Source organism: Dendropsophus ebraccatus, chromosome 15 (genome assembly GCF_027789765.1).
Source record: "Dendropsophus ebraccatus isolate aDenEbr1 chromosome 15, aDenEbr1.pat, whole genome shotgun sequence".
Taxonomy (NCBI): Eukaryota; Metazoa; Chordata; class Amphibia; order Anura; family Hylidae; genus Dendropsophus; species Dendropsophus ebraccatus.
The window spans coordinates 34,015,681-34,041,865 of record NC_091468.1 but is presented as its reverse complement, the minus strand read 5'-3'; the positions used below and the strand labels follow the sequence as shown (position 1 = coordinate 34,041,865).

General features: G+C 44.2%; 2 protein-coding genes across 3 annotated transcripts in view; both read left to right on the top strand.

Moving 5' to 3' along the window:
- Positions 1-11,977, top strand: part of HEATR5B (HEAT repeat containing 5B) — a 44,919-nt gene extending 32,942 nt beyond the window's left edge. For both annotated transcript variants that reach the window (XM_069955418.1, XM_069955417.1), the window contains exons 31-36: positions 3,419-3,563; positions 3,716-3,988; positions 5,385-5,609; positions 5,780-5,931; positions 7,374-7,587; positions 7,852-11,977. In XM_069955418.1, coding sequence (XP_069811519.1) covers positions 3,419-3,563; positions 3,716-3,988; positions 5,385-5,609; positions 5,780-5,931; positions 7,374-7,587; positions 7,852-8,156 — 1,314 coding nt within the window. In that variant the 3' untranslated portion in view covers positions 8,157-11,977. The remainder of the gene's footprint in view (positions 1-3,418; positions 3,564-3,715; positions 3,989-5,384; positions 5,610-5,779; positions 5,932-7,373; positions 7,588-7,851) is intronic.
- Positions 11,978-15,819: 3,842 nt separating this feature from the next.
- GPATCH11 (G-patch domain containing 11) overlaps positions 15,820-26,185 on the top strand; it is a 47,597-nt gene continuing 37,231 nt past the window's right edge. Inside the window, exons 1-2 of the mRNA XM_069954454.1 lie at positions 15,820-15,927; positions 20,082-20,308. Of these exons, the coding sequence (XP_069810555.1) occupies positions 15,866-15,927; positions 20,082-20,308 (289 nt within the window). The 5' untranslated portion in view covers positions 15,820-15,865. The remainder of the gene's footprint in view (positions 15,928-20,081; positions 20,309-26,185) is intronic.

Here is a 26,185-nt window from a genome sequence, read left to right as displayed (position 1 = left end):
ATCTATTCCCTATCTATCTATTCCCTATCTATCTCCTATATCCTATCTATCTATCTATCTATCTATCTATCTATCTATCCATCTCCTATCTATCTATCTATCTATCTATCTCCTATCTATCTATCTATCTATCTATCTATCTATCTATCTATCTATCTATCTATCTCCTCTACGGGGAGGTGGGCAGGGGTGTACGGGGAGGCGGGCAGGGGTATACGGGGAGGCGGGCATTGGTGTATGGGTTTACGGGGGGGCGGGCAGGGGTGTATGGGTACACAGGGGAGCCGGCAGAGGTGGATGGGTACACAGGGGGGCCGGCAGGGGTGGATGGGTACACAGGGGGGCCGGCAGGGGTGGATGGGTACACAGGGGGGCGGGCAGGGGTGGATGGGTACACAGGGAGCTGCATGCATATGTTCCTCCACCTTGAGATCTGACCGGCGTCCCTGCACACACGACATTAATGTGCAGCGCTCGCCGGGAGGAGGGGGGGGGGGACCGGCACCAGTCCTGTCCGAGCGCCCGTCTCCTCCGGCCGGTGAGCGCTGCACATGTTAATGTCCTGTGTGTGCAGGGACGCCGGACGGGACAGGATCAGCGGGACGGGGGGAGGGCTGTGCACTCGGGAACATTCTCCCCTGTACCCTGCTGCTCCTCCACTTCCCGCGCGCACATCGGCGTCCCTGCACACAAAGGACATTACCGTGCAGCGCTCGCCGGCCGGAGGAGAAGGGCGCTCGGACAGGACTTGTGCCGGTCCCCCAACTCCCCCTCCCGGCGAGCGCTGCACGTTAATGTCCTGTGTGTGCAGGGACGCCGGACGGGACAGGGGGAGGGCGCGCGCTCAGACTGGACGGGTGCGGGGGGAGGGCTGTGCACTCGGGCATTCTCACCTGGGCCCTGCTGCTCCTCCACCTCCCGCTCTGATTCCGGCGTCCCTGCACATAACGTGCAGTGCTCATGCCGGGCCGCGACTGCGTGCAGGAGCTCTCTGGGAAATACAAAATTACCGCAGATACCGTCCTGGCTAAGTTGAGGTCGGTTAACCGACGCCAGTGACGGTATCGGTATTTTTGCGGTATACCGCCCAGCCCTAGTAAGGGCTACCTTTTTGTCTGCTTTCTGGTGATTTTCAAAGCATTCTGCCGATCCTAAGCTCTGATATTTGCCCCGCTCAGCACTTTTCCATTCAGTCTCACAGTAGGGACATGTGCTCAAATCAAATGATGCCTTTCAGTCAGGAGCACACACAAAGCGCGGTTCAACTACCGCCCGTACACGTGTCGGGGCCAATCATCAGCATCCCATGCTATATTGTAGTTCCCTCTGTGTATAGATGCTTTTCCAGTGCATAGGGGACGACAATACATGTGTCCTGATTACAGTGGGTCTCAGTAACAAATAAAGTTAATTTTTATCACCGTCACTGTTTAAGAAAAAAGAGCAGATCAACACACTGAGGGATCAGTTACATGTATGGGGAGAGGTTAGCTGCAGAGTGAGACAGAGGCAGAGAGACAACAATGAAAGCTCTAACAAGTGTTTCTTCACAGCTCACACTGCTCAATATTGTTCTCTAATGTCCTCCATGCTGCTGCTTCTGAGGATGAGCTCTAGAGATATAAGGTAGCAGGTTCTTATCTTCTGTGTATACAGTGTATGGGAAACATCATAGAATTAGATATGAAGCCGCAGAGCTGTATTTGGGTTAAAAATGGCATAAAAAATGCCAATAAATGATATGTTTAATGAGAAAATATTTATTTATAGGGTCAACACAAAAATAGTTGACTAATTTGTACAACTTTGAAATAATCAATATCTCCACAAAAAGTAGTCAGGGTGGTCAGTGCACCATGTCGTGCTGTTCTGTCCCTGTGTCTTCAAGGGTCTGGTCTAGTCAGGAGCCGTGTCAGTCAGTCCAATCCCTGAGTCACTATTCCAAAAAGAAAAGAGAACTACAGGAAATATGAATATAAAACCACAACCAAGTATGTCTTATGTCCCGTTGTATTATCCAGGTCGGTATATGTGAACCATCCCAGTCAGTATTTGAGCCCACTACCACTTTTTCTCCATTTCTCCCATCTAGAGGATGGATCTGCGGGCATAGTATGGACTCCTAGGGGCACTCACATTTACAATGACCCTGCGTGGATAGAGGTCCATCATAGCCACTGCTACATGGGACCTGCTATCCTTTGTTCACCTATTACTTCGGATTAGTGAGTAGCCCTCAGAGTATTGCTGTCACGGCTCCAATATTTGATCATTGAATATGTGTTACCGTTGCATACTGTTGTATGAAATATACCTATATTTCCTATATATACGACATCTCTTGCCACATAGCCCCTGATGAGGTCGCTGGCACAGACTGGCCAAAATACATTGAGTGAGGTGACTAATAGCGTTTAGGACTCGGTATTACTATGTTCACCTGGTAACCTCAGTCCTCATTTTCCCTGATGATGAACAGGATAGACGTGGGGCTATGTCCTGAATAATACTACAGGACATAAGACATACTTACCATGCATTATGGTAGTGGTTTTAGTCTGCATATTTCCTGTAGTTCTCTTTTCTTCTTGGAATACTGGCTTAGGGATTGGACTGACTGACATGGCTTCTGAGTGGACCAGACCCTTGAAGACACAGGACAGAACCGCACAAAATTGTGCACTGACCCCTGACTACTTTTTGTGGAGATATTGATTGATTATTTTAAAGTTGTGCAGATTGGTCAAATATTTTTGTAAATATTTTCTGATATTAAGCATATCCCTTATTGGCATTTTTTGTATTTTGCAAGGATATATTATCCACAGTTGTATGGTGTTACATACTTACAAAAAAATCGGCACAAATATTGTACACAAAAAAATCATAAAACGTAATCTAACAGTTGAAAGGGGTTAACTAGTAATAGAAAAACATAGCTACTTTCTTTCAAAAACAGTGGCACACAGGTTATACGTGGTATAGCAACTTGTCTCCATTCATTTGAATAGGAATGAGCATCATTACCACACGCAGTTTTATTGCCTCCAAACATACCTCCTCCTTTTGTCTAGCAATAGGATAATACTTACTTAAATTGTTGTACCTAGACTGCATGAAGTATTGCTGTGGACACGCTGTTAGTTCATGGGTTGAAGTCCATTATATTAAGGCAAACAAGACAATCCCATCAACTTACCCCAAAGCAATTACTGATTTTCGGTCCTGGTTGAAAGACTAAAGATGATTTCATTTATTGAAACATTTTTGAGCTCCTTTTATCATATCATTTATGGGTACGTCTATGTGTTTACTGTAAGTCATATACATTGGCTCCTATAAGCATCCACACTCAGGGTATATGTGATCAAAAATAAACTTATCTCCGCATCTGAAAGGGTTATGTCTTCTGTTCTAGGTGATTGGAGTGGAACTTCTCAATGTCCTACATCGCTTACTACTGACCTGTAACCCGACATCCGTTCTTTTGCTTGTCACTAGCGTGGTGCAGCAGATTGTACGAGCCGCACATGACAAATTACAGGAACAAAGAAATGCGCAGAGTAAGGACGGCAAATAATATTGTATTTATTGCCAAAAAAATTAGTCTTGCTGTTCTATATGATGTTATATGGATTGTTGCTGAGCACTGACAAGTAACATCAGTTATGGCAATGAAAGCTGCTGCTACTGCCTTTTTTTTTTTTTCCTACAGACAAAGATGACACAAGTGAAAAGGAAACACAGACAATTTTAGGGGAAGGTGAAGAAAGTGGTGGATTAATCCCAGGAAAGTCTCTTGTGTTCGCTGCTATGGAGCTGCTAATGTTCATCCTGGTACGACACATTCCACAGCTCAGCTCAAAGGTGTCGGACTCTCCAAGTCATGTTATCAGCAAACAGCAGCAGCTTTCAGAAGAGAGCGCACGTCTTGTGGCATCTACAGTGACCATTCTAGCTGATCTCCCCACTCTGTGCTCACCAGCAGGTATATGATCCAAGATATTGAACCTTTTGCATTAACCAAAGTATTTAGTTTAATGACAATTTAAGCATGTCTTCATATGTGACAACTTCCTTATTCCAGATGTGTTGAGATGGTAGGCAGGCAGCTATATCCCAGACCCTCTTCTTAGTGCTGTGATATTAAAACAAGTGGATGTGTAAACGTTTGTTATGTCATAGTCACATGTCACAAAGTATGATTGGTGGGAGTCCATTTACCACTTTGACTCTCCAAAGGTGGCTAAACAGAGCTGGTCACATGAGCACAGCTCTCTGCTAAGCGATTCTAACCCTTTCTTCGAGATCGTGGGGCTTTCAGCACCTGGACCCCACCAATCAAAAGTTCTGAAATGTCACTATGACGTCTCAAAACTATTAAAATAAAGCTGTGCTCATGCGTAGTACAGCGGGAGAAGACCCTGCTGTACTGCGCCTGCGTGGCGTAGTACAGCAGCCTCTTCTCCCGCTGTACTGCGTGCCGCCGTGCAATGCCGGCCCCCGAGTGACATTACAGGACAGGAGCGCTATCAATCACACCTAGAGGGGCAGGATTACAGTGCTGGAACATGCCCAGAACCATGACTACATACGCCCAGATGACTACTTGGCCCTAATTTTCATACAGCGCGGGACTTTATAAAAGTAAGATTGCAGGGTACAAGGGTATGTTTGGGAAGCGTGCTGGGTGATGTACCAGCACGTTTCCTTAGATTTAAGGATGTTTTTGACATGATTGGTTCCCTTTAACTGGAGACAAGAGTGATGCTGTCTCTGAAAGAAAGTAGCTAAGTTTTTGTAGCTATGGATAACCCCTTCAAACATATTCAAATATTGGATACTGTATGGTGTATGGACCAAGTAGGGGTTGATCCTGGACACCACAGTTAAACATAAGTGAGAGTATATGGGTTATATCCTGTGCACTGATACGCGCAAAAAATTATAGAATCTACTAGAATACCTAATAGAAATAAGCCAGTGCATGTTATTGCAATTTGTGAACAGTCTTTGAACAATTTGGGTGGGCAGAAGAAGGTATGCACCAAGCATTATGTACCCAGTCAACTGTCCTCGGCTCTGTCATAGGGTGGGTCTGGTCCTCGGCTCTGTCCAGGGGGGAGGGTCTGTGGGAAGTAGAGGCCTGTAAAATTACATCTGATTTTAGTAATATATAACAGTCTAATAACAAACATCAAGCTGAAGTTGCTTCACTAAGACCAGCTTGCAAAATGATCACTGAGCTCTAAATGGTAATTCCCTCACACCGCCTTTTGAAGCTTTACCTCTCTACAGAGTGTAAGCTTGGTACCTTTAGAAGTAATATTTAGATATACATGTTCCTATTTTAATCAGTTGGGCTTTTTTTGTTCTTTTTGCAGGCTGTATGACAATATTGCCTACCATTCTTTACTTGGTCACTAAAGTCTTGAAGGAGACGGCTATAAAATCTTCAGATAATCAGATGCCATTGCCGGTTAGTGCCTGCTTACAATCAATAAAGACCATTATCACGTCACCACTGGCCAAGACAGAAAAAACTCAGAAGAAGTGGACTGATCTGATTCGTAGCACCTTAGCATCTGTACTGGACTATCCACAGGCCGGTAAGAAGACCAGTAACCAGCATCCTCAGATTTATTGGTAGCGGATATATAAAAATTCACTTATATCATCCCTACTTTTAGCTACTGTTAGTTTTACATGAGGTTAATCTTCCTTTCTTTTTGTCAGTCTGTTGTAAAAATGTAAATGTTTCATGCTTTCTGCATTCAAGGTGACTCCAAACAGACACTGGATGAAGTCAGCATACTGACAGCTGTAGTTCTTTTCCTGTTGTCTGCAAGTACAGAGATTATTGGTGTGCAGTCATTACAGACTGGCTGTATAAACAAGTTCAAAACAGCCATAACATCCAGTGACCCTTGGGTGAGTTTATAGAACATGAATCTATTTATTAATTATTAAGTACTATTATATAGTAAATCCACACCAGTGAGCTACTGCTTACCCCTCACAAATCATTTTCTCTTCACTAGATTGCAGTAAGTCATTGGATATCTTCATTTTGTTTCTAATAACATAACAATGAAAAGGGAGGCAAAATATATATACAGTGGTGTCTTGGATTACGAGCATAATTCGTTCCGGGAACGTGCTTGTAATCCAAATCCACTCTTAAACCAAAGCAAATTTTCCCATAAGAAACCATAGAAATAAAAATAATAATAATAATAATAATAATAATAATAATAATAATAATAATAATAATAATAATAATAATAATAATAATAATAATAATAAATAATTAATAATAATAAAAATAATGATTTATTATTCTGAATAAGATAAAACAGATAAAACAATGAGAAACAGCTGAATGTGATATTATAAGTTACTGTACAGTAATGGAGAGGATGGAAAACACAAGGGCTGACAGAGACTGCAGGGAGTATGAAGGAATGAGCAGGGCAGATGTGGGCACATACATGCAGCACTCTCTGTCCGGGGAGAGAGGGGTTACAGCTATGGAGAGATTACCTCCACAGTCCTGTCCCCTGATGCAAGCCCCAGCTTGAAGTGGATCTGCTATGATTTGGAAGGTGAGGGATACTTCCTAGGTCAAAGTTACCAAGTTACTCTTAAACCAAGGTACCACTGTACTTAATGTGGTACTGTTTTAGATATTGCAAAGAAAATAATACACAGGCTATTCTCCCCTACAACGCTTACCTAGGGGTCCTTCTGTGACACCTTCAGATCCCCGGCTGAACTCCCTAACTGCTACTTCAGAGACAGACTTGTCTCAGCAGTGACAACCCACTCAGCCAATCGCTGACTGATGCAAGACAGCTTCCCAGACTGTATACCTACACAACAATCCTTAGTAAAATCCTGCAGCCTTAGAACTCAGGGGATTCATTAAGAGGTGTACACCAGCACTGCAGCGGCAACACTTAGGCCACATAACGCTCACCTGATGGGGTCATACAGAATCAAGCAGGACACTATTCAGAGTTTGAAGTATTAGTAAGATTGCAGCTCCGATACCTTCCGGTAACCCGACCAGGAGTTCTGTCAGCAAGATTAGCACATAGAAAAAGTTTTAACTAAAACAATTTTATTTAATAAGGGTAAAAAAAAACATTGCATATCCTGTGGATAAATAAATGTTGTTCCTACCTCTTTGACCTGTTTAGATTTAGGTCCCTCCACCTATGTCTGGTCTTCTACCATATAGTTAGCTGAAAGTTATGCCCCAAAGGAATACCACTCACTGCTGCAAAAACAAGGTTTCAGCTCTATAGCCTTAATAAATAATCAGTCAATGAAAAAAAAAAAAAAAAAAAATTATTTTTTTTCTTTCACAGGCTCAGGCTAAAAGTTATCAGCTCCTATTGTCTGTTTTCCAACATTCCAATCGAGCTGTTTCTACTCCATATATTCATGCACTGGCCCCCATCTTGGTTGAGAATCTTAAAGCTGTTGAAAAGAAGAGGCCGGCCAACATCCCTGAGCTCCAGGCAGTTCAAGAAGGTGTAAAAGTTCTGGAAAGATTGGTTGCTTTGGGAGAAGAGAAAAACCGTGAGTAAATCATTACATTCTGTATGTAACAAGTAGAAATGTTGCTTTTAAAATGATGGTAATTTAGCCCAATATTCAGTACTAAGATTTGGTGGAATGATACCTCTGTAAGATGTGTTGGTAAGAAAAGAGGAGAAATAAAATATTCAAAGATGCATTCTTACCTGTTTATTGGGTTTGCTTTCTTGGTTTCTGGTCAAGTTGTATATGTTCCAGAACTATAGTAGTTACATTCTGATCATCATACTATTTCTTCTCTTCCAGGAGTCCAGCTGCTTGCTCTCCTTGTTCCCACCTTAATTTCATACTTGCTTGATGTCAATACGTTTAGCTCTGCATCACCTTCATCAAAGGATCTCCATGAATTTGCACTTCAGGACTTGATGCGTATTGGACCTCTTTATCCACATGCTTTCAAAACTGTTATGGGAGCTGCTCCAGAACTGAAGGCCCGACTAGAGACCGCCATCCGAGCTAACCAGGCAAGCAAAGCCAAGGCAGCCTCCCGCCAGCCTGCTCCTACCATCCAGAGTGCTCCTACCATCAAACTGAAGACTAGCTTTTTCTAATCGAGCCCCTTTGTGAACAGGAGGTTGGCATTCAGTTCTGGACATAGGATTTGGACTTGCTTAAAGCCAGCTTGGCTCATTCCACACTAATCCAGCAGGAAGTCTTCCTGGCATTAAGAATAGTAGTTTCCAGGATAAAATGTTTCATTTTCCTGCCCTCAGACTTCCAGATGTCTACAGATTGGGTTATATAAGACATTCCTAATATTGCTTAGTGCTTTTATTTACCCATCATCTTTAATGATGACATTTTAGCACTAACAGGTTTTATCGATCTGTCAAATAGTTTCCACATTTTAATGAAGAATCCATCAACTAATTGAAGCCTGTTTATTTACATTGGTGCAAGTTTTGCCCAGAAGAGGGCAGCATCAATGGCAGACTTCCCTAACAAGCCATTCTGCGGGTGCCTCCCTGTTAGCATTAATGATTGTCTATAAGTTTTTTTCATGAGGACCCACGTGCCAGGTCTGCAGTGATGTGGTGCAGGTCGGAGTGAGGAGGTTCTGCTAGTTTCGTAACTTCCATTGACTAGAAATAGAGGCGTAGCAGACATTCACATCCATCTTTGTATTCTGTCTCTCTCCGGACGTAACTTCTAGTAGCCCCCGCACATCCCCTTTTCTCCTGATAGGTGGCAGTCTCAGAGCTGGGATTCCACCTGTTAGACATTTATATCTTAGAGTTATACCGTAAATTTATTTAAAGAGACAATCCTGTCTTATTCATGTTAACAGAAGAGAAGGTGCAGGTCTGCATTTCTGACAACTATCACAGTGGCTGTGGTGCTCTTTTTAAACCGGAGACCCTTTTCCCCCAGCACTTTAGTGGGAGGTACTGTACAGTGCAGTTTTAGATGTGCACCTGATATGTCTCTGTAACATGTAATGCTTGATGAATTTGCTGTAACCATTCTTGTTGGGTGCAGTAAGTTATTTTATTTCACCAGAACAGTGAAAATGGAACAGTGGGAGTAAAGTTGCATTAAAGGGAAACGGAAACTGTTATGTCCCCATAGCGCACAGGACGTGGAGGATCTGTTAATTTTCTTACCATGATCTTTAGCAATGTTTTTGGGAAATTTGTATTTACTCCCTATGCAAATTAGAAGGTTCGATGCACTTGTAGTTGGACTACCGCTCCAAGAGCACTGAACCGGCCCATCCCTCCTAATAAATATTGGGGTGGCGCTCCGCAGTGATGTCACTTTGGCGCACATGACTGCTGGGGCAGATTTGTGCACTGAGGGTACATAACAGCAGAATAGAGACTTCTAGCCTACTGTTCGTTTCCTTTTAACTATTACAATGTTTAGCTGAGGATTATCTTTACTCAGTATGGCTATCCTCTATACCTCCAGGACATTATGGAGATGATCTAAATCCTGAGCTGTCTGGAGAGGCTGCTCACAACTGCACATCTCTTGTTTTATTATAAATGAAAATCTGAACATCTCATGTAAAAAGTAAAGATTAGCCTGTGTGTATATATATATATATATATATATATATGTCACTTTTTAGGTGATCTGGGACTTGGTTTGAATGTTTCAATTCACTTTTATCTGTTACAATGCAAATTTAGAATGTATCTTTTTCAGCCCCTGGTTATTTAAAGGCAATCTGTCAGGTCTATATCATGCTCAGGTGTCAAGGAGGTGTTGCCAAGCACAGTTAGCACACCTCCTCCCTCCCCTGCATGATTGATGTACCAGGCTTGGTTTCCAGCACTGAACCCTGTATGTCAGTCAAGGCAGAGAGGGGTGGGGGAGGGAAGAGGCATGCATGGTGTGCTTGAAAACTCCTTTACACTTTAAGCGTGAAATAGACCTGACATATTCCCTTTTACTACTGTGTGAATAGCTGTTTTACTGTGTATTATCGAAGTGTAAATATGCTAAATGAATTGATTTTACAATGTATTTGACTGTAGATATGTATTGTGTGTGTGTATAACGTCAGAGTTTATACACACCGCCTAAAAGGGACACAGGATTTGGGAGGTGTAGCATACACTCTACTGTATGGTGATAGATGACATGGATAAAGGTACAGACTTTGACAGAAAAATATCCCCCTTCCTTCAGAGTATCATTACTAAAACCAAACGTTATTTTACTAAATGTATAGTGGTAATAAACCGTCTAGGTATGAGAGATTACATGATCTGTTTAGTCCATATAAGTTTTTCTCATCTACTTATACAGGGAGGAACTGTGAGTTCTTAATTCCATCCTATATGGCACTTCCAGTTCTTCCAGTTTGTATTAACATCACAGAAGAGAGACTGTGTGAGAGTTTTGTTATAAAATACCATTACATGTTGAAGGTTGTATTCCCATCTCAACATTTACGGCATGTCCTCATCATATGCCATAAATGTCTGCTAGGACCACCACTGCTGGGATCTGCAGCTACCCTGGGATTGAGGGATCAAAAGCCGATAACCGCTGTGTGGCTGTGACAATTGTGTAGAAAGCATAGCACCGTGAGCAATGTAGCCTCCGACTTACAAGAGCAGCAAAAGTTGTGGTGGTCCCTGACTACAAACAGGCAGGAAAGGGCCAGAAGGCAGTGGTGGGACCCATGTGCCCTGTATCCTGTGGATATGCCATAAGTGATAAGGTGGGAATACCCCTTTAAATCTCTTGCCATTTCTGCAATGCTCCGGTTGTCCGCATTAGTATTTATATTCCTAGAGCAATGAGGTTCCGTACTGACATGTGATCCCTGCAGCCAGTCCCTGGCTTCACAGTCACAAGCTGAATATGTATAACTGCTGAGGTCAGTACTAAAGCATCAGCCTTTAATTTCTTAAATGGGTATTTCAGAAAATTACTTCTACATCAGAGAATTTAGAATCTTCAACTCACTTGCCACCAATCCCCGGCTGGTAGCCTTCTGATGCTGTTCTCTGCCCTGGTACACACACTACGCCTGCTCAGCCAATCTCTTGTGTTTGGCTATCTCTGGCTGGAAAACAGGAAGTGCTGACAGCAGGGGATGGCAACATTGTGTGGGATTGGCAGCAGGTGAGTACCAGTTTCTTTATTCTCAATGCCTCTTTTTATGCAATTAGTGTACACAGTTCCCTCCCATATTGGCGGATGTAAAGGACCTATTGGTTCTAACATCTTAATGTTCTACCAAAATATCTGCAAATGTAGATTCAGGGCTGAGACCAACGTCTGAACAATTATCTAAATACCTGAGCAGCACCCCCCCCCCTCCTTCCTGTTTATAGCTTGCCTTGCTTACTGACAGTTTCTGAGGTATGTGTACTGTTGCTTAATGCACCACAGGGCAGTAATATTACTGAGAGAGAGTCTCCCCAGACAATAAGGGGCATCATTATTTTTTTTTGGGGGGGGGGCTCCTTTTTAAATGACTTCCATTAAATCTGCACACTTGCATTGCTCAGAAACTGTAATACAACTATCCTGTTCACACAAATAGAAGGAAGCTGCTTTTTATATCTTAAATTATTCATTTTGGTTTTAAGGGAAGAATAAAATACTTTGAGCACAAAACTAAGATGACTAAAGACGAGCATGAACTGCAGTCCAGATAACTCATGAATATGTGACATTTGTGGCGTTGAAACCCACACACCGTATATGCAGCGTATTTACTGCTGCGACACGCAGCAAATACGCAGCAGATTAGATCTAAATAACTGAACACAGCATGAAATCTGCACCATCAAATCTGCTGCGTATTTGCTGCGTATCTGCTGCGTATACGGTGTGTGGGTTTGTACCCTTACTGTAACTTTCTGTGTCTTATCAACAAAGTGCAAATAAAACAAGCATGACCCACGCATTACACGCTTTATTCTGTTTGCAAATGTATAATTTTTATTGTTTAGGTTATGTGTAGAGATGAGCGAACCCCGAGCATGCTCGAGTTGATCCGAACCCGAACTTTCGGCATTTGATTAGCGGTGGCTGCTGAAGTTGGATAAAGCCCTAAGGCTATGTGGAAATCATGGATGTAGTCATTGGCTGTATCCATGTCTTCCAGACAACCTTAGAGCTTTATCCAAGTTCAGCAGCCCCAGCTAATCAAATGCCGAACGATCGGTTCGCTCATCTCTAGTTATGTGTACACTGCGCACTATGGTAGGTGGTGCATGAAAAGCAGATGACACAGTTTCAGAAAAAGTTCACCAACTAGTCATAGCTTGGCCACCGCCCATCTGACTAGTTTAGGGCTCACCCCCTGCCTCGCACACAGGATCTACCAGGCCATGATAGGAGAGCTGTCTGCGAGGTCTGTGCAGTGGCCCTGGGAGTCCAATTAGCACAAATATGCTGATTGGTTCCCTTTTAAGTTTAGGTTCACAAGGGATTTAAAGGGAGCCTGACAGCTGTATCATGGTGCCCAAACCACATGCAGCTTGAAACAGAGAGGGGGCAGAAACAGTGAAAAATGAATACTTAAATTTGCCAGAAACAGGACTAATCACGTGGGCAGGCCACCTTGCCACCTATACACACACACATAAGGGACATAACTAGAGATGAGCGAACCCGAACTTTCGGCATTTGATTAGCGGTGGCTGCTGAAGTTGGATAAAGCCCTAAGGCTATGTGGAAAACATGGATATAGTCATTAGCTGTATCCATGTTTTCCAGACAACCTTAGAGCTTTATCCGAGTTCAGCAGCCCCAGCTAATCAAATACCGAACGTTCGGGTTTGGATCGACTCGAACCCAAACCCGGTTCGCTCATCTCTAGACATAACTCAAGCTACCCTCCCATGACTAGATTTCCTGTACTTTTAGAATTATGTCACACATAAATCAGAAATGACAGAGTTTAGAGATGAGCGCAACTCAAGCATGCTAGAGTCTGATCAATCTGCATTTGAATGCTGATTGCTGTAGAAGTTGGATGCAGCCCTAGGGGCCGGGCCAGGAAACCATGGGTACAACCCAAACTCCCTGCTTCTTCAGCCACCGGTCTTCAAATGCCAAGCAATCCGACTCGAGCATGCTTGAGTTACACTCATCTCTAACAGTTACATAGCACGTAGTCATGAGGTTTTAGTAGATTTGTATTCAAATGGGTTGTACACTTTTACACACTTTTGTCACTTTTAGGATTTTCCCCTGACTTGCACCGTGAAAACATAGCGTCACCCTCCTGGGATACCACAAACCCTGCTGGTGACTATATTATCTGCTTTCCAATAGGACACACATAACATTCAGCTAGACACTGTTTGGTAACACTGTGCATAGTATAATATGGGCAGAGGTTTGGAAGAAGAGGGCTAAGGTGGACACTGCATAGTATAAGGGCAGGGCTATGGAAGAAGAGGGCTAAGGTGGACACTGCATAGTATAATAAGGGGTATGGAAGAAGAGGGATAAGGTGGACACTGTGCATAGTATAATAAGGGCTATGGAAGAAGAGGGCTAAGGTGGACACTGTGCATAGTATAATAAGGGCAGGGCTATGGAAGAAGAGGGCTAAGGTGGACACTGTGCATAGTATAAGGGCAGGGCTATGGAAGAAGAGGGCTAAGGTGGACACTGTGCATAGTATAAGGGCAGGGCTATGGATGAAGAGGGCTAAGGTGGACACTGTGCATAGTATAAGGGCAGGGCTATGGATGAAGAGGGCTAAGGTGGACACTGTGCATAGTATAAGGGCAGGGCTATGGATGAAGAGTGCTAAGGTGGACACTGTGCATAGTATAATAAGGGCTATGGATGAAGAGGGCTAAGGTGGACACTGTGCATAGTATAATAAGGGCAAGGCTATGGAAGAAGAGGGATAAGGTGGACACTGTACATAGTATAATAAGGGCTATGGAAGAAGAGGGCTAAGGTGGACACTGTGCATAGTATAATAAGGGCAGGGCTATGGAAGAAGAGGGCTAAGGTGGACACTGTGCATAGTATAATAAGGGCTATGGAAGAAGAGGGCTAAGGTGGACACTGTGCATAGTATAATAAGGGCAGGGCTATGGAAGAAGAGGGCTAAGGTGGACACTGCATAGTATAATAAGGGCTATGGAAGAAGAGGGCTAAGGTGGACACTGCATAGTATAATAAGGGCTATGGATGAAGAGGGCTAAGGTGGACACTGTGCATAGTATAATAAGGGCAAGGCTATGGAAGAAGAGGGATAAGGTGGACACTGTACATAGTATAATAAGGGCTATGGAAGAAGAGGGCTAAGGTGGACACTGTGCATAGTATAATAAGGGCAGGGCTATGGAAGAAGAGGGCTAAGGTGGACACTGTGCATAGTATAATAAGGGCTATGGAAGAAGAGGGCTAAGGTGGACACTGCATAGTATAATAAGGGCAGGGCTATGGAAGAAGAGGGCTAAGGTGGACACTGCATAGTATAATAAGGGCTATGGAAGAAGAGGGCTAAGGTGGACACTGCATAGTATAATAAGGGCAGGGCTATGGAAGAAGAGGGCTAAGGTGGACACTGCATAGTATAATAAGGGCTATGGAAGAAGAGGACTAAGGTGGACACTGCATAGTATAATAAGGGCTATGGAAGAAGAGGGCTAAGGTGGACACTGCATAGTATAATAAGGGCAGGGCTATGGATGAAGAGGGCTAAGGTGGACACTGTGCATAGTATAGGACAGGGCTATGGAAGAAGAGGACTAAGGTGGACACTGCATAGTATAATAAGGGCTATGGAAGAAGAGGGCTAAGGTGGACACTGTGCATAGTATAATAAGGGCTATGGAAGAAGAGGGCTAAGGTGGACACTGCATAGTATAATAAGGGCAGGGCTATGGATGAAGAGGGCTAAGGTGGACACTGTGCATAGTATAGGACAGGGCTATGGAAGAAGAGGGCTAAGGTGGACACTGCATAGTATAATAAGGGCTATGGAAGAAGAGGGCTAAGGTGGACACTGTGCATAGTATAATAAGGGGTATGGAAGAAGAGGGCTAAGGTGGACACTGCATAGTATAATAAGGGCTATGGAAGAAGAGGGCTAAGGTGGACACTGTACATAGTATAATAAGGGCTATGGAAGAAGAGGGCTAAGGTGGACACTGTGCATAGTATAGGACAGGGCTATGGAAGAAGAGGACTAAGGTGGACACTGCATAGTATAATAAGGGCTATGGAAGAAGAGGGCTAAGGTGGACACTGTGCATAGTATAATAAGGGCTATGGAAGAAGAGGGCTAAGGTGGACACTGCATAGTATAATAAGGGCTATGGAAGAAGAGGGCTAAGGTGGACACTGTGCAAAGTATAGGACAGGGCTATGGAAGAAGAGGGATAAGGTGGACACTGTGCAAAGTATAGGACAGGGCTATGGAAGAAGAGGGCTAATAAAGTATAATATAATATAGTATAGTATAATATAATAAGGGCAGGGCTATCTGTGCCTTTTCCCCCATCTAGCTCAAACACTTTACGACATGGTCAGTTTTCCAGCTGTGAGACACCGAATCACACAGGACCTAGACGTGCCCGGCGGGAGACAGTACACACAAAGCATAGCTCGCACGAACATCATTGCAACAGCAAGCAGGACACTAGCAGCGAATGACGTCATTTCCCGTACAAGGTATGCGGCCGGCGCCAGTAGTAAATATGGCGAAAATAAGAGCGGTACTTCCGGTCGGAAGGAAATTCACGGCGAGCACATTGTGCAGCTTCCATTAGTTCCTGGGTTACTTCCGGTACAGGCTGTAGGCTCTTTTTTGGCTTTAATAATGAGTAATATCGTAGAAGAGGAGGAGGACGATTATATGTCGGATGCCTTCATCAGCTCCTTGTAAGCTCTGCTGTGTATGTGCGCTGGGTAGGGATCAGTGTACTGTATGCATAGGGACACACTAGTACAACGGCAGTTCTGGACTATGTTGTCACTAATAGGGGGCTGACTAAGGCAGCTATGGTAGATTTCTGGAACCATAGTGTTTGTCTTGTGATATTATAGAGAGAGGATTTAACCGTCTCAGCTACAATAGTTACACTTGAAGGGCTCATCAAGTTTATTATTTTTGCAAATGTATTCATCTATCCAACTTGTCTCTTTTTCCTGATGTGCTGCTATTTCCTCTTATTGTTGACAGCTTGTTGTCCAGGTTACAGACCACAACTCTGCTCTAATGTATATGCAGCTATAGTGTAATATATATCTTACAGTATGCATACATTATAGCTATATATACAGCAGCCAGACCACTGGTTTTAGAGCAGAGTGGTTGTCTGTAACCTAGATATGAGCTGTCAACAATGGGAGGGACAAAGAAGCATATTAGGGGAAGGAGACACCTGTAACTTGATGAACCCTACAAGTAAAATAACTATGTTAGTTAAGATGAAAATACCCCTTTGAGATGGTAGTGTACAAAAAATAAGAATGGGGTGCGAAGTGTTCGTAAGAAGGATTCCACCGTTAAAGGGGTAGTCCAGTGCCCGACTCTTATTTTTCAAAGAGCCGGGGAGGAGGTGGGTTCCGGCTATCGTCGTTGAGTGGGGCTGACACATCACAAGCTGGGTCCCCGCTCAGACCAGAAAGCGTCCTGGGGACTGGAGGGGTCAACAGCAGACCCAGCGATGGAGTTGGGAAGGTGTAGTTAGGTTCAGCCACCTCCTCTCTGGCTCTTTGAAAAAAATGTTGGGTGCCAGACTACCCCTTGAAGATACAAGAACATCTGGATGATCGGGGAACAGTTTTAAAAAAAAAATGTTTTACTTTCTCTGGAAACCCCTATAAAGTGACTTAAAGGGTTATCTATCACTTTAACAAACTTCTGACATGTCATAGCGACATTTCAGAGGTTTGTATGGTTGGGGTCCAGGTGCTGAGACCCCAGGCGATCATTAAAATGAAGGGGCAGACGTGCACAGCAGCAGTAATCGCTGTACCAGACGTTCCATAAAGCTCTATTATAGTTCTGTCGACTGCTATTTTAGCAGTCAAGAGTGGAGATGAAGAGGCAGAGCGCGTCTGATGTTTGTTTAAGATACCCTAAAAAAGATTTTAAAAAAATGCATTTAGGGTTCATTCATTGTACAGTGTTTTTGGCTGCATGTTTTGTCTTTTGTTGAAAAGACCTGTCATAAAAAGTTTGACGTCACAGCAACTTAAAAGGAAAAGTTGCAGCACAGAAATGCATATATCCCTGCTGCCAGTTTCCCATTGCCTATTACATGAGCAGTTCACAGTCCCTAAAAAACAATCTTTATTCTGGGCTGACACTGTTCTGTGCTCTCCGGCTGATGCTGTATCTTCAGGCTGCTGCCCTGCCTCCTGCACAATGACTGACAGCGCTTAGAAAAACATGTCTGCCTTAATCCAAAAATAGCATCACCCCTCTCCTCAGGCTGTATATTCTATTATAACTTAGCTCCATTCATTTCAGTAGAACTAAGCTGCAGTACTATACACAAACTGAGGATGTGTGTAGTGCTGTTTCTGAAAGAAAGCAGCCATGTTCTTCTAAAAATGGATAATCCTTTAAAGGGAACCTGTCACCCCCCGTACCGGGGTGACAGGTTCCCGACCCCCCGTTAGAGACCCCTATACTTACCTCATCCCGCCGGGTCCCGCTTCTGGATTCGGTCGGGTCCCGGAGATCTCAGCCGCTGCAGCCCGGCGCGCGCGCTGAGAGATGAGTCCAACACCCATAGAGAATGACAGGAGAGTCCAGCGCTCCGTCATTCTCTATGAGCGTTGGACTCATCTGTCAGCGCGCGTGCCGGGCTGCAGCGGCTGAGATCTCCGGGACCCGACCGAATCCAGAAGCGGGACCCGGCGGGATGAGGTAAGTATAGGGGTCTCTAACGGGGGGTCGGGAGCCTGTCACCCCGGCACGGGGGGGTGACAGGTTCCCTTTAAAGGGATCCTCCAGCAAAAAAAAAATAAAGTCAACTAGTGCCAGAGATTTGTAATTTACTTCTATTTACAGTCTTCCAGTCCTTATCAGCAGCTGTATGTTCTGCAGGAAGTTGTGTATTCTTTCCAATATGGAGAGCAGGAGAGGTTGATAGTTCCAATAACAGACAGAGGTGGCAGCAGATAGCATTGTATCAGACTAGAAGGAATACACCACTTCCTGCAGGACAAACAACAGCTGATAAGTATAGGAAGACTGGAGATTTTTTTGTAGTAGTAAATTACAAATCTATATAACTTTCTGACACCAGTTGATTTTAAAGAAAAAAAAAATCTTTAATCTTGGCTTCAGTTTTTGCCAAATGAGTGCTGAGGTGCAGTAACCCAGCATGGCCTCTACACATAGAACAGAGCTGTCTGATTCTGTGTCTTTTTACTGTATGTGTGGGGGCCACGGCTCTGGCAAACAGCTGATCAGGTCGGACCCCCACCAATCATGTTTTAATGGCCTATCCTGAGAGTAGGCCATCCATTTTTACACTATTGTACATTGTGCATGTTACACTATTGTAGCCATCAACGAGCAGTCCTGACAAATGTGAACAAAGCCTAAATCTCCTTCTTTGCATCTGTGATGAGGCAGCCGCAGTAGGCTGTAACTTTCTTCTGAAAAAACAGTGGAAACCCCTGCCATGCCAGTGATATACCATCTGCAATACAGTGCTTACTATAGGAAAGGAGTGGGCAATTAATTCTCCCATTGGGCCACATGACAAATTAAAATGGTATTAGAGGGTCAGACCAATATACTTAACTCTGCTGGGGACAACCTTTTCCACCTCAGGGCACCTCTACCAAATAATATTCTACAAAATACAAGACATCTTCTTTGATCTGAGGCATCCCTTTCCCCTTTTCCTCTCCATCCGGCCCAGACCTCCATGATTATTTATTCCAGCTACAATTTATCCTTTCAGAACCTCCCAGACACACATCTTAGACCCTCTTTCCAACCTATAGGCTCCCATACAGTAGTAATTCTGCTGTTTGGTGTCATATGCAGTAAAGTGAGTAGGTGTGTGGGTTGCTCCTGTATGTAGGATCCCCCATACAGTAATCATATCTCCTTCTATGACCCCCCCATATAGTAATAATGCTCCCTTCTTTATCCTCCACCAACATATCCTCCACCTACTGTGCACCCACACATATTTATAATGCTCCTGCTGTGCACCCCCACACAGTAATAATGGCCCCTACTGTGCCCCCATAGTAATAATGCTCTCTGCTGTGCCCCCATAATATTAATGCCCCCTACTATGCACCCCACCACCCATAGTAATAATGATACCCTGTTGTGAACAGCCCCCCACCCACATTAATAACGCCCCCTGCTGTGTACAGCCCCACCGACCCACAGTAATAATTCTCCTCTGCTGTGTACAGCCCCCCACACATAGTAATAATGCCGCCTGCTGGGTGAAGCCCCCCACCCTGAGTAATATTGCCCCCTATTGTGTACAGACCCCACCCAGAGTAATATTGCCCCCTGTTGTGTACCCCCACCCATAGTTGTGCTCCAGCATTTAAAAAGAAAAACCTTAATACTCTCCTATCCTGAGCTCCAAGACAGACAGCTTCTAGGGATGCTGAAAAGGAGACGCGGGCTGAATGTGGCCTGCAGGCCGTACAGTGCCCAGGTCTGCTATAGGAGGACAGTACCATGGTGGTGCATAAGGCTTGTGCTACTATAGCTGCATTTGTATGCTTTGATCTGTTCTACAATAAAAGTCTGGAAACTTAAAACTTTTGTGCTATACTGTCCTTATGATAACTATTATGATGCAGAGGATAGATTGATGTATTTGCTGAACTGTATCAACCACTATTAAGGTTTAATTCCCACAGATTTGATGCTGTGGTTAGTCATTTAGTTACATTGATGTCTGCTGCAGATCCTGTACATGTGAGTGTGCTCTAAAATGTAAAAAAAACACCACCAAAAACACTTCTGTCCTGATGATCAGCATCCTCCGCTGCTTACAAAGTCTTCTATAATAGTTGTGTGTTTCTTTATATCTCAGACAGGATGTCAGACCAGGAATCCCTGTGCCAAGGAGTGTCAAAGAATCTTACCAGAAAGAAGAAAAGCAAAAGGAAAGTAATCTCAAGAACCGACAGAAGAGCCTGAAAGAGGTGGAGAAGGAAAGGAGAGAGACAGTACTGAACAAGGCTCTGAGCAATGAGAACAAGGGCTTTGCCTTACTCCAGAAGATGGGTTATAAGAAAGGCCAAGCACTTGGTAAAAAAGGTAAAACTTTATTGTTATTATTATTATTATTTATTATCTATTATTTATTATTATTTTTATTATTATTCTTTGCATGATGTAATATCACAACTAGAGTTAAAGCGTAACTGTCATTTCAGGGCCATTTTTCTGAAAACATTAAATATCAGTAGTACAAGCGATTTTAAGAAACTCTGTAATAGGTTTTATGTACTAAAAGAGTTTCCTTCTGTACTGAAAAAGCAATCTCCCAGCCTCCCCCCTCACATCAAATGCAGCAGGATTTCTGTCTCCATTATGTGGCTATGGAGAGGGGAGGGGCTGTTAGGAGTGACTGAGCACGGAGCAGTCCTGCACAGCACAACACCCTGCAATCTTCTCTCAGTAAGTTCCTAGATAAGCACTGACCTTTCTGACACCTGAATTTAGCGTCTTAGGTGCTCAGAGAGTCTACAAACAGCTGACCTTCATGTCACCTCTTCCTGCTCCCTCATCTCCCTCAGCCCCTCCCCCCTACATAGGCTTACAATGGAGAGAGCAGAGCCGTCTTCACTGGCTTCTCTGTAATGAAGACGTGTTTGCCTGATAATGCACAGATAAGAAGTCAGGGGGGGAGGCTGGGAGATTGCTTCTTGAGTACAGAAGGAGGCTTTTTTGGCTGATGAAACCTATTACAGAGTTTCTTAAAATCGCTTATACTACTGATTTCTGCAATAAAAAAAAACATGACCGTTACGCTTTAAAAGGGTTATCCAGCGCTACAAAAACATGGCCACTTTTCCCCCTCTCTTGTCTCCAGTTTGGGTGGCGTTTTGAAACTCCGTTCCATTGAAGTAAATAGAGCTTAATTGCAAACCGCACCTGAACTGGAGACAAGAGCGGGGCAGAAGCAGCCATGTTTTTGTAGCACTGGATAACACCTCTAAGCAAATTTCAAGCGCGCTCGGTTTTGTCCGTACTTTTTGTGGCTGCTAAAGTTGGACGAAGTCTAGCGTGTTCGATGTTTGCTCAGTACAAAGAGCGCGCTCGGTTTTGTCCTGAGCGGTCACCGTTTGATAAGCGTTGGCTGCTGAATTTGGATGAAGTTGACCATATTCGATGTTTGCTCAGTACAAATCACAGCGGATATCCTTGGCTTGACCACTTAGCTGCTGTCTGTTCACCATCTGTATTTCGTTTTTATCAACTTATCGTACAATGAGTCACAAATACAACTACATCTGCTGTAAATTAGTAAATCGACAAATATGTAATATTGCAAGTCAAAGAATTGGGTGTTGCCAGTTAAGGTAGCAATGTAAATCTCAGTCCGGTACCATAACAGGTGGTGTCTTACACATTAGCTGATAGTCGCAGTATAAGGCCAAATTCACACATCCGTTGTTCTCTCCGCAAATGCGGGCACGCAATCGTGGACGGAACATAAAACCAATGCTATTCAATGGCCCCGTTCACACGTCCGTGTGTGTATACGGGGCCGCAATCTATGCTGTAAAAAACGGGCATGTTATAATGCGGACCGTTTTTTGCGGCACGGATCGCTGGGGTAATGATGTGTGAACGTAGTGCTCCCAGAAGCACGGAGCACTACGGATGCACATTTGTAGTGCGGGCAGCGGTTCTGCATTCGAGGGCTACACTACGGATGTGTGAATGAGGCCTAAAGAAGACCTGTCTGCAAAAAACATGGATGTTCATAAGCCTTTTAGGCGATAGGGCTAGTGAGTGAGATTCTGGGCACTTTTTTTTTTTTTTTTAAATCTTTATTGTCCTTTCCAGTGTCAAAATATAAGCTTACATAGAAAAGGTAAGTCCAGCCCATGTCCTCTTTATGTAGTGGCTGTCAGTTAAATGGAGCAGGTGAATGCAAGCGGGTACAGAGATAGTTAATAAGATGACATGGGCTGGACTTACCTGGGATCTTACTGTGCTGCGGGACATCTGCCTGAGCTTTTAAACCTCATTTACAGATGAACAAAAGGCTTAACTTTCAGCGCTGGTAATGACTATGGAGGAAAAAAAAGTATACCTGGAATCCTGATGGAAGCTTTAGGGCCTTTTACCCCGGGCGATTATCGTACGAAAAATCGCTTATTTACACCTTTGTTTTCCTTTAAGGCTTTGTTCACATGAACACTAAAACTACCCATACATCTTAGATTAGTAGAGCCCGCTGACTTCAGCGAGTTAGGTCAGTTCCACAAAGTGTGTGGCAGCGTTGGCATGGTGGATTTTTACATCCCAACCTTATTGTTCTGGGAGAGAGAAGCCAGTGTCAGAGCTGTCTGGTGGCAGCTTACGTCTCCCTTCCCCATAGAGGAAATATGAACATTCAGCCTTGCCAAATTCATATGGTGAGCCTGGGAGAGTGTATGGCTGCCTCAGGGTAGCTTCACACGTACCGACTTGCAGCATTAATAACGCTGCCAGTCGGCTAGGTCCTGGCAGATCACTTTCACTACATACACGCAGCGGTCTGAACGACCGCTGCGTGTATGTAATCCTGCTGGCCGCTTAACCCCTTCTGTTGCCGCCCGGCTCCCGCTCTGTATACATTACCTGTCCTCGCTGAACGGGGTCCCGGCGTACTGCTCTCCCGCCCGGTCAATCAGTGGCTGCGGCAGGGCAACACACTGATTGGCCGGACGGGAGAGCAGTACGCCGGGACCCCGTGCAGCGAGGACAGGTAATGTATACAACAGAAGGGGTTAAGCGGCCGGCAGAATAACACACACGCAGCGGTCGTTCAGACCGCTATGTATGTAGTGAAAGTGATCTGCCAGGACCGTCGGTACGTGTGAAGCTACCCTTAAAGGGAATCAGTCAGCCTAATTTGGCTGATTTGGTTCCCTGCATCACTGTTTAAAGCTGCTGTGCAGCTCGCGGCAGTCATCTGCCTAGTGTCTAGTCATTGCTCTCGGCGGGGATGATTGACAGGAAGAGAGGACGCTAACAGACAGGTGATTACCTGCCTGCCTCTGCCTGCCGTGCACCAGGGGATTAAAACTTAATTTACTCCCTTCACACCTTGCCAATATTGAGCACCCTGGAGGAGGGAAGTCACACCCCTATTGATCATAAGTCGTGATCTATCCTAGTTAAAAGCCATCACTTTATGAAATGGAAAACCTCTTTAAGGATACAGTGATACATACCTTGTTTGAGGTGGATTTGATGCGGCAGAGTTGATGCTGGGTATATTATTGTAACTAAATGATTGAATGCAGTATCAAACGCAGTATATTTTAATGTACCCTTAAAGGAGACCTGTCACCCCCCGGGCCAGGGTGACAGGCTCCCGACCCCCAGCTAGATCCCCTTATACAGACCTTATCTGGCCGAGTCCCGCTCCCGGAGCCAGTCCTGGGACGGAGATATCCCGGTCAGAAGCCGGCGTGTGTGCTGTGGGGAGAGGTCCGGCGTCCATAGAGAATGAATTGAGCCGTGCGCGCGTTGCATGAGGTCAGTAAAAGGGGATCTAGCTGGGGGCAGGAGCCTGTCACAGGTCCTCTTTAATGTCCAGACATTCCCAGACCACATGATCACTTGCCTTTATTGTCTATGTATCCTCTAATGAGTATCCTTATGCCTTCTTTACTAATTCTTGTTCAGACCCCTCTTTCAGCTGTATTTTTGGTTATTGGAGTAAAATGAGACAAGACGAGTGTTACGGATTTACAAGCATCACATGAGAAATGTAGGTCCACCACTTGTGAAAAACATAGCACCAGAGCTGTTCATTGTTTGAGTTGGGGACATTTATTTCTGTGAAGGCAAAATGTTAAAGGGGTATTCTCATCTAAGCTAGTAAAGTTGCACTTGTAGGACTCGTCAAGTTACAGTGGTGCTCGAGCATAATTCCTTCTGGGACCGTGCTTGTAATCCAAATCACTTTTTAACCAAAGCAAGGCACCCCTTGGCAACAGGCTTCCTTCTGTGGAGAGAGGGATATCTGGCTATTCCCGTGTTTTGAGACTCGCAACTGAGGCTCCACGGACCCCTTTTTTGCGTATTCAAATTTTGTAGGGGGCAATCAGTGGAGACTCTTAAATGAGTACTCCATTGGTTTTTTTCACTGTTCTCCTTGAGTTCAGTGATTGTTGTGTTTTATTGGCCTTTTTTTCATTGCCCCTGATAGCCAGAATCCTGCTCCACACTGACGAGGGGCAAATACCCTGAAACGGCTGTCTGTGGATGGATGCCTAGCCTTGGTAACCCTTATCTTATGTCGTTAGACTTTGACTTATAGGGTCCACCCTGGTGTTTCCCTATTTAGGTCATAGTAACATAGTAAATAAGGTTGAAAGAAGACTAGAGTCCATCAGGTTCAACCTAGGGGAACCCTACTGTGTTGATCCAGGGAAGGCAAAAACCCCTGTGAGGCAGACGACAATTGCCCCACCACAGGGAGAAAACTCCCCCCCGACTCCAATGGCAACCAGAATAATCCCTGGATCAACGTATCACCGGAAATCTAATGCCCATAACTTGTAATATTATATTGTTCAAGAAAAGCATCCAGGCCTCCCTTGAACTTATTTAATGAATCGGCCATGACAACATCATGTGGCAGAGAATTCCACAGCCTTACCGCTCCTACAGTACAGAACCCGCGTCGATGCTGATGATAAAATCTTCTTTCCTCTAGACGTAGAGGATGCCCCCTTGTCATGGTTACAGTCCTAGGAATAAAAAGATCACTACAAAGATCTCTGTACTGTCCATTCATATATTTGTACATTGTGATCAGATCGCCTCTAAGACGTCTTTTTTTCTAGTGTAAATAACCCCAAGCTTGATAATCTGTCCTGGTACTGTAACCCACCCATTCCCTTAATGACCTTTGTTGCCCTCATCTGCACCCGCTCCTGTTCAGCGGTGTCCTTCTTATATACCGGTGTCAAAAACTGTACACAGTATTCCATGTGTTGTCTGACCAGTGACTTATAAAGAGGCAAAACTATGTTCTCATCTTTAGCATCTATACCTCTTTTGATGCATCCCATTATTTTATTAGCCTTGGCAGCTGCTGCCTGGCACTGATCACTAAAGTTGAGTTTACTGTCCACCAATACCCCCAGGTCCTTTTCGGAAGTAGTTTTACCCAGTGTTTTATTATTTAGCACATAACTGTACTTATTATTTCTATGGCCCAAGTGCATAACCTTACATTTATCCACATTAAACTTCATTTGCCATTTCACCGCCCAAGCCTCTAGCTTCTCCAAATCCCTCTGTAATATGATATTATCATCCTCTGTGCTGATTACTTTACCCAGTTTAGTATCATCTGCAAAAATGGAGATTCTGCTCTGTAGCCCCTCAACAAGATCATTAATAAAAATATTAAAAAGAAGTGGACCCAACACTGACCCCTGTGGTACCCCACTAGTAACTAAAACCCAATCTGAATATGTTCGATCAATGACCACCCTCTGTTTTCTATCACACAACCAGTTACTTACCCATTTGCATACGTTTTCCCCGAGTCCCAGCATCCTCATTTTGTAGACCAACCTTTCATGCGGCATAGTATCAAATGCCTTTGAAAAGTCCAGATACACAACATCCACAGCCTCCCCCAGGTCCAGTCTATAACTTACCTCTTCATAGAAGCCGATCAGATTAGTCTGACAGGATCGATCCCTCATAAATCCATGCTGGTGCTGCGTCATAAGATCATTTTCATTAAGATACTTCAGTATAGCATCTCTTACAAACCCCTCAAATACTTTACCTACTATAGATGTTAGACTTACGGGGCTGTCGTTTCCAGGATCACTCCATGACCCCAATACTCGCAACAGAGCGAGGACCTGAGGGACTACGTATCAGGGTGATGTGGTGTTTTCCCCACTGGGAGGCACCCCTTGGCAACAGGCTTCCTTCTCTGGAGAG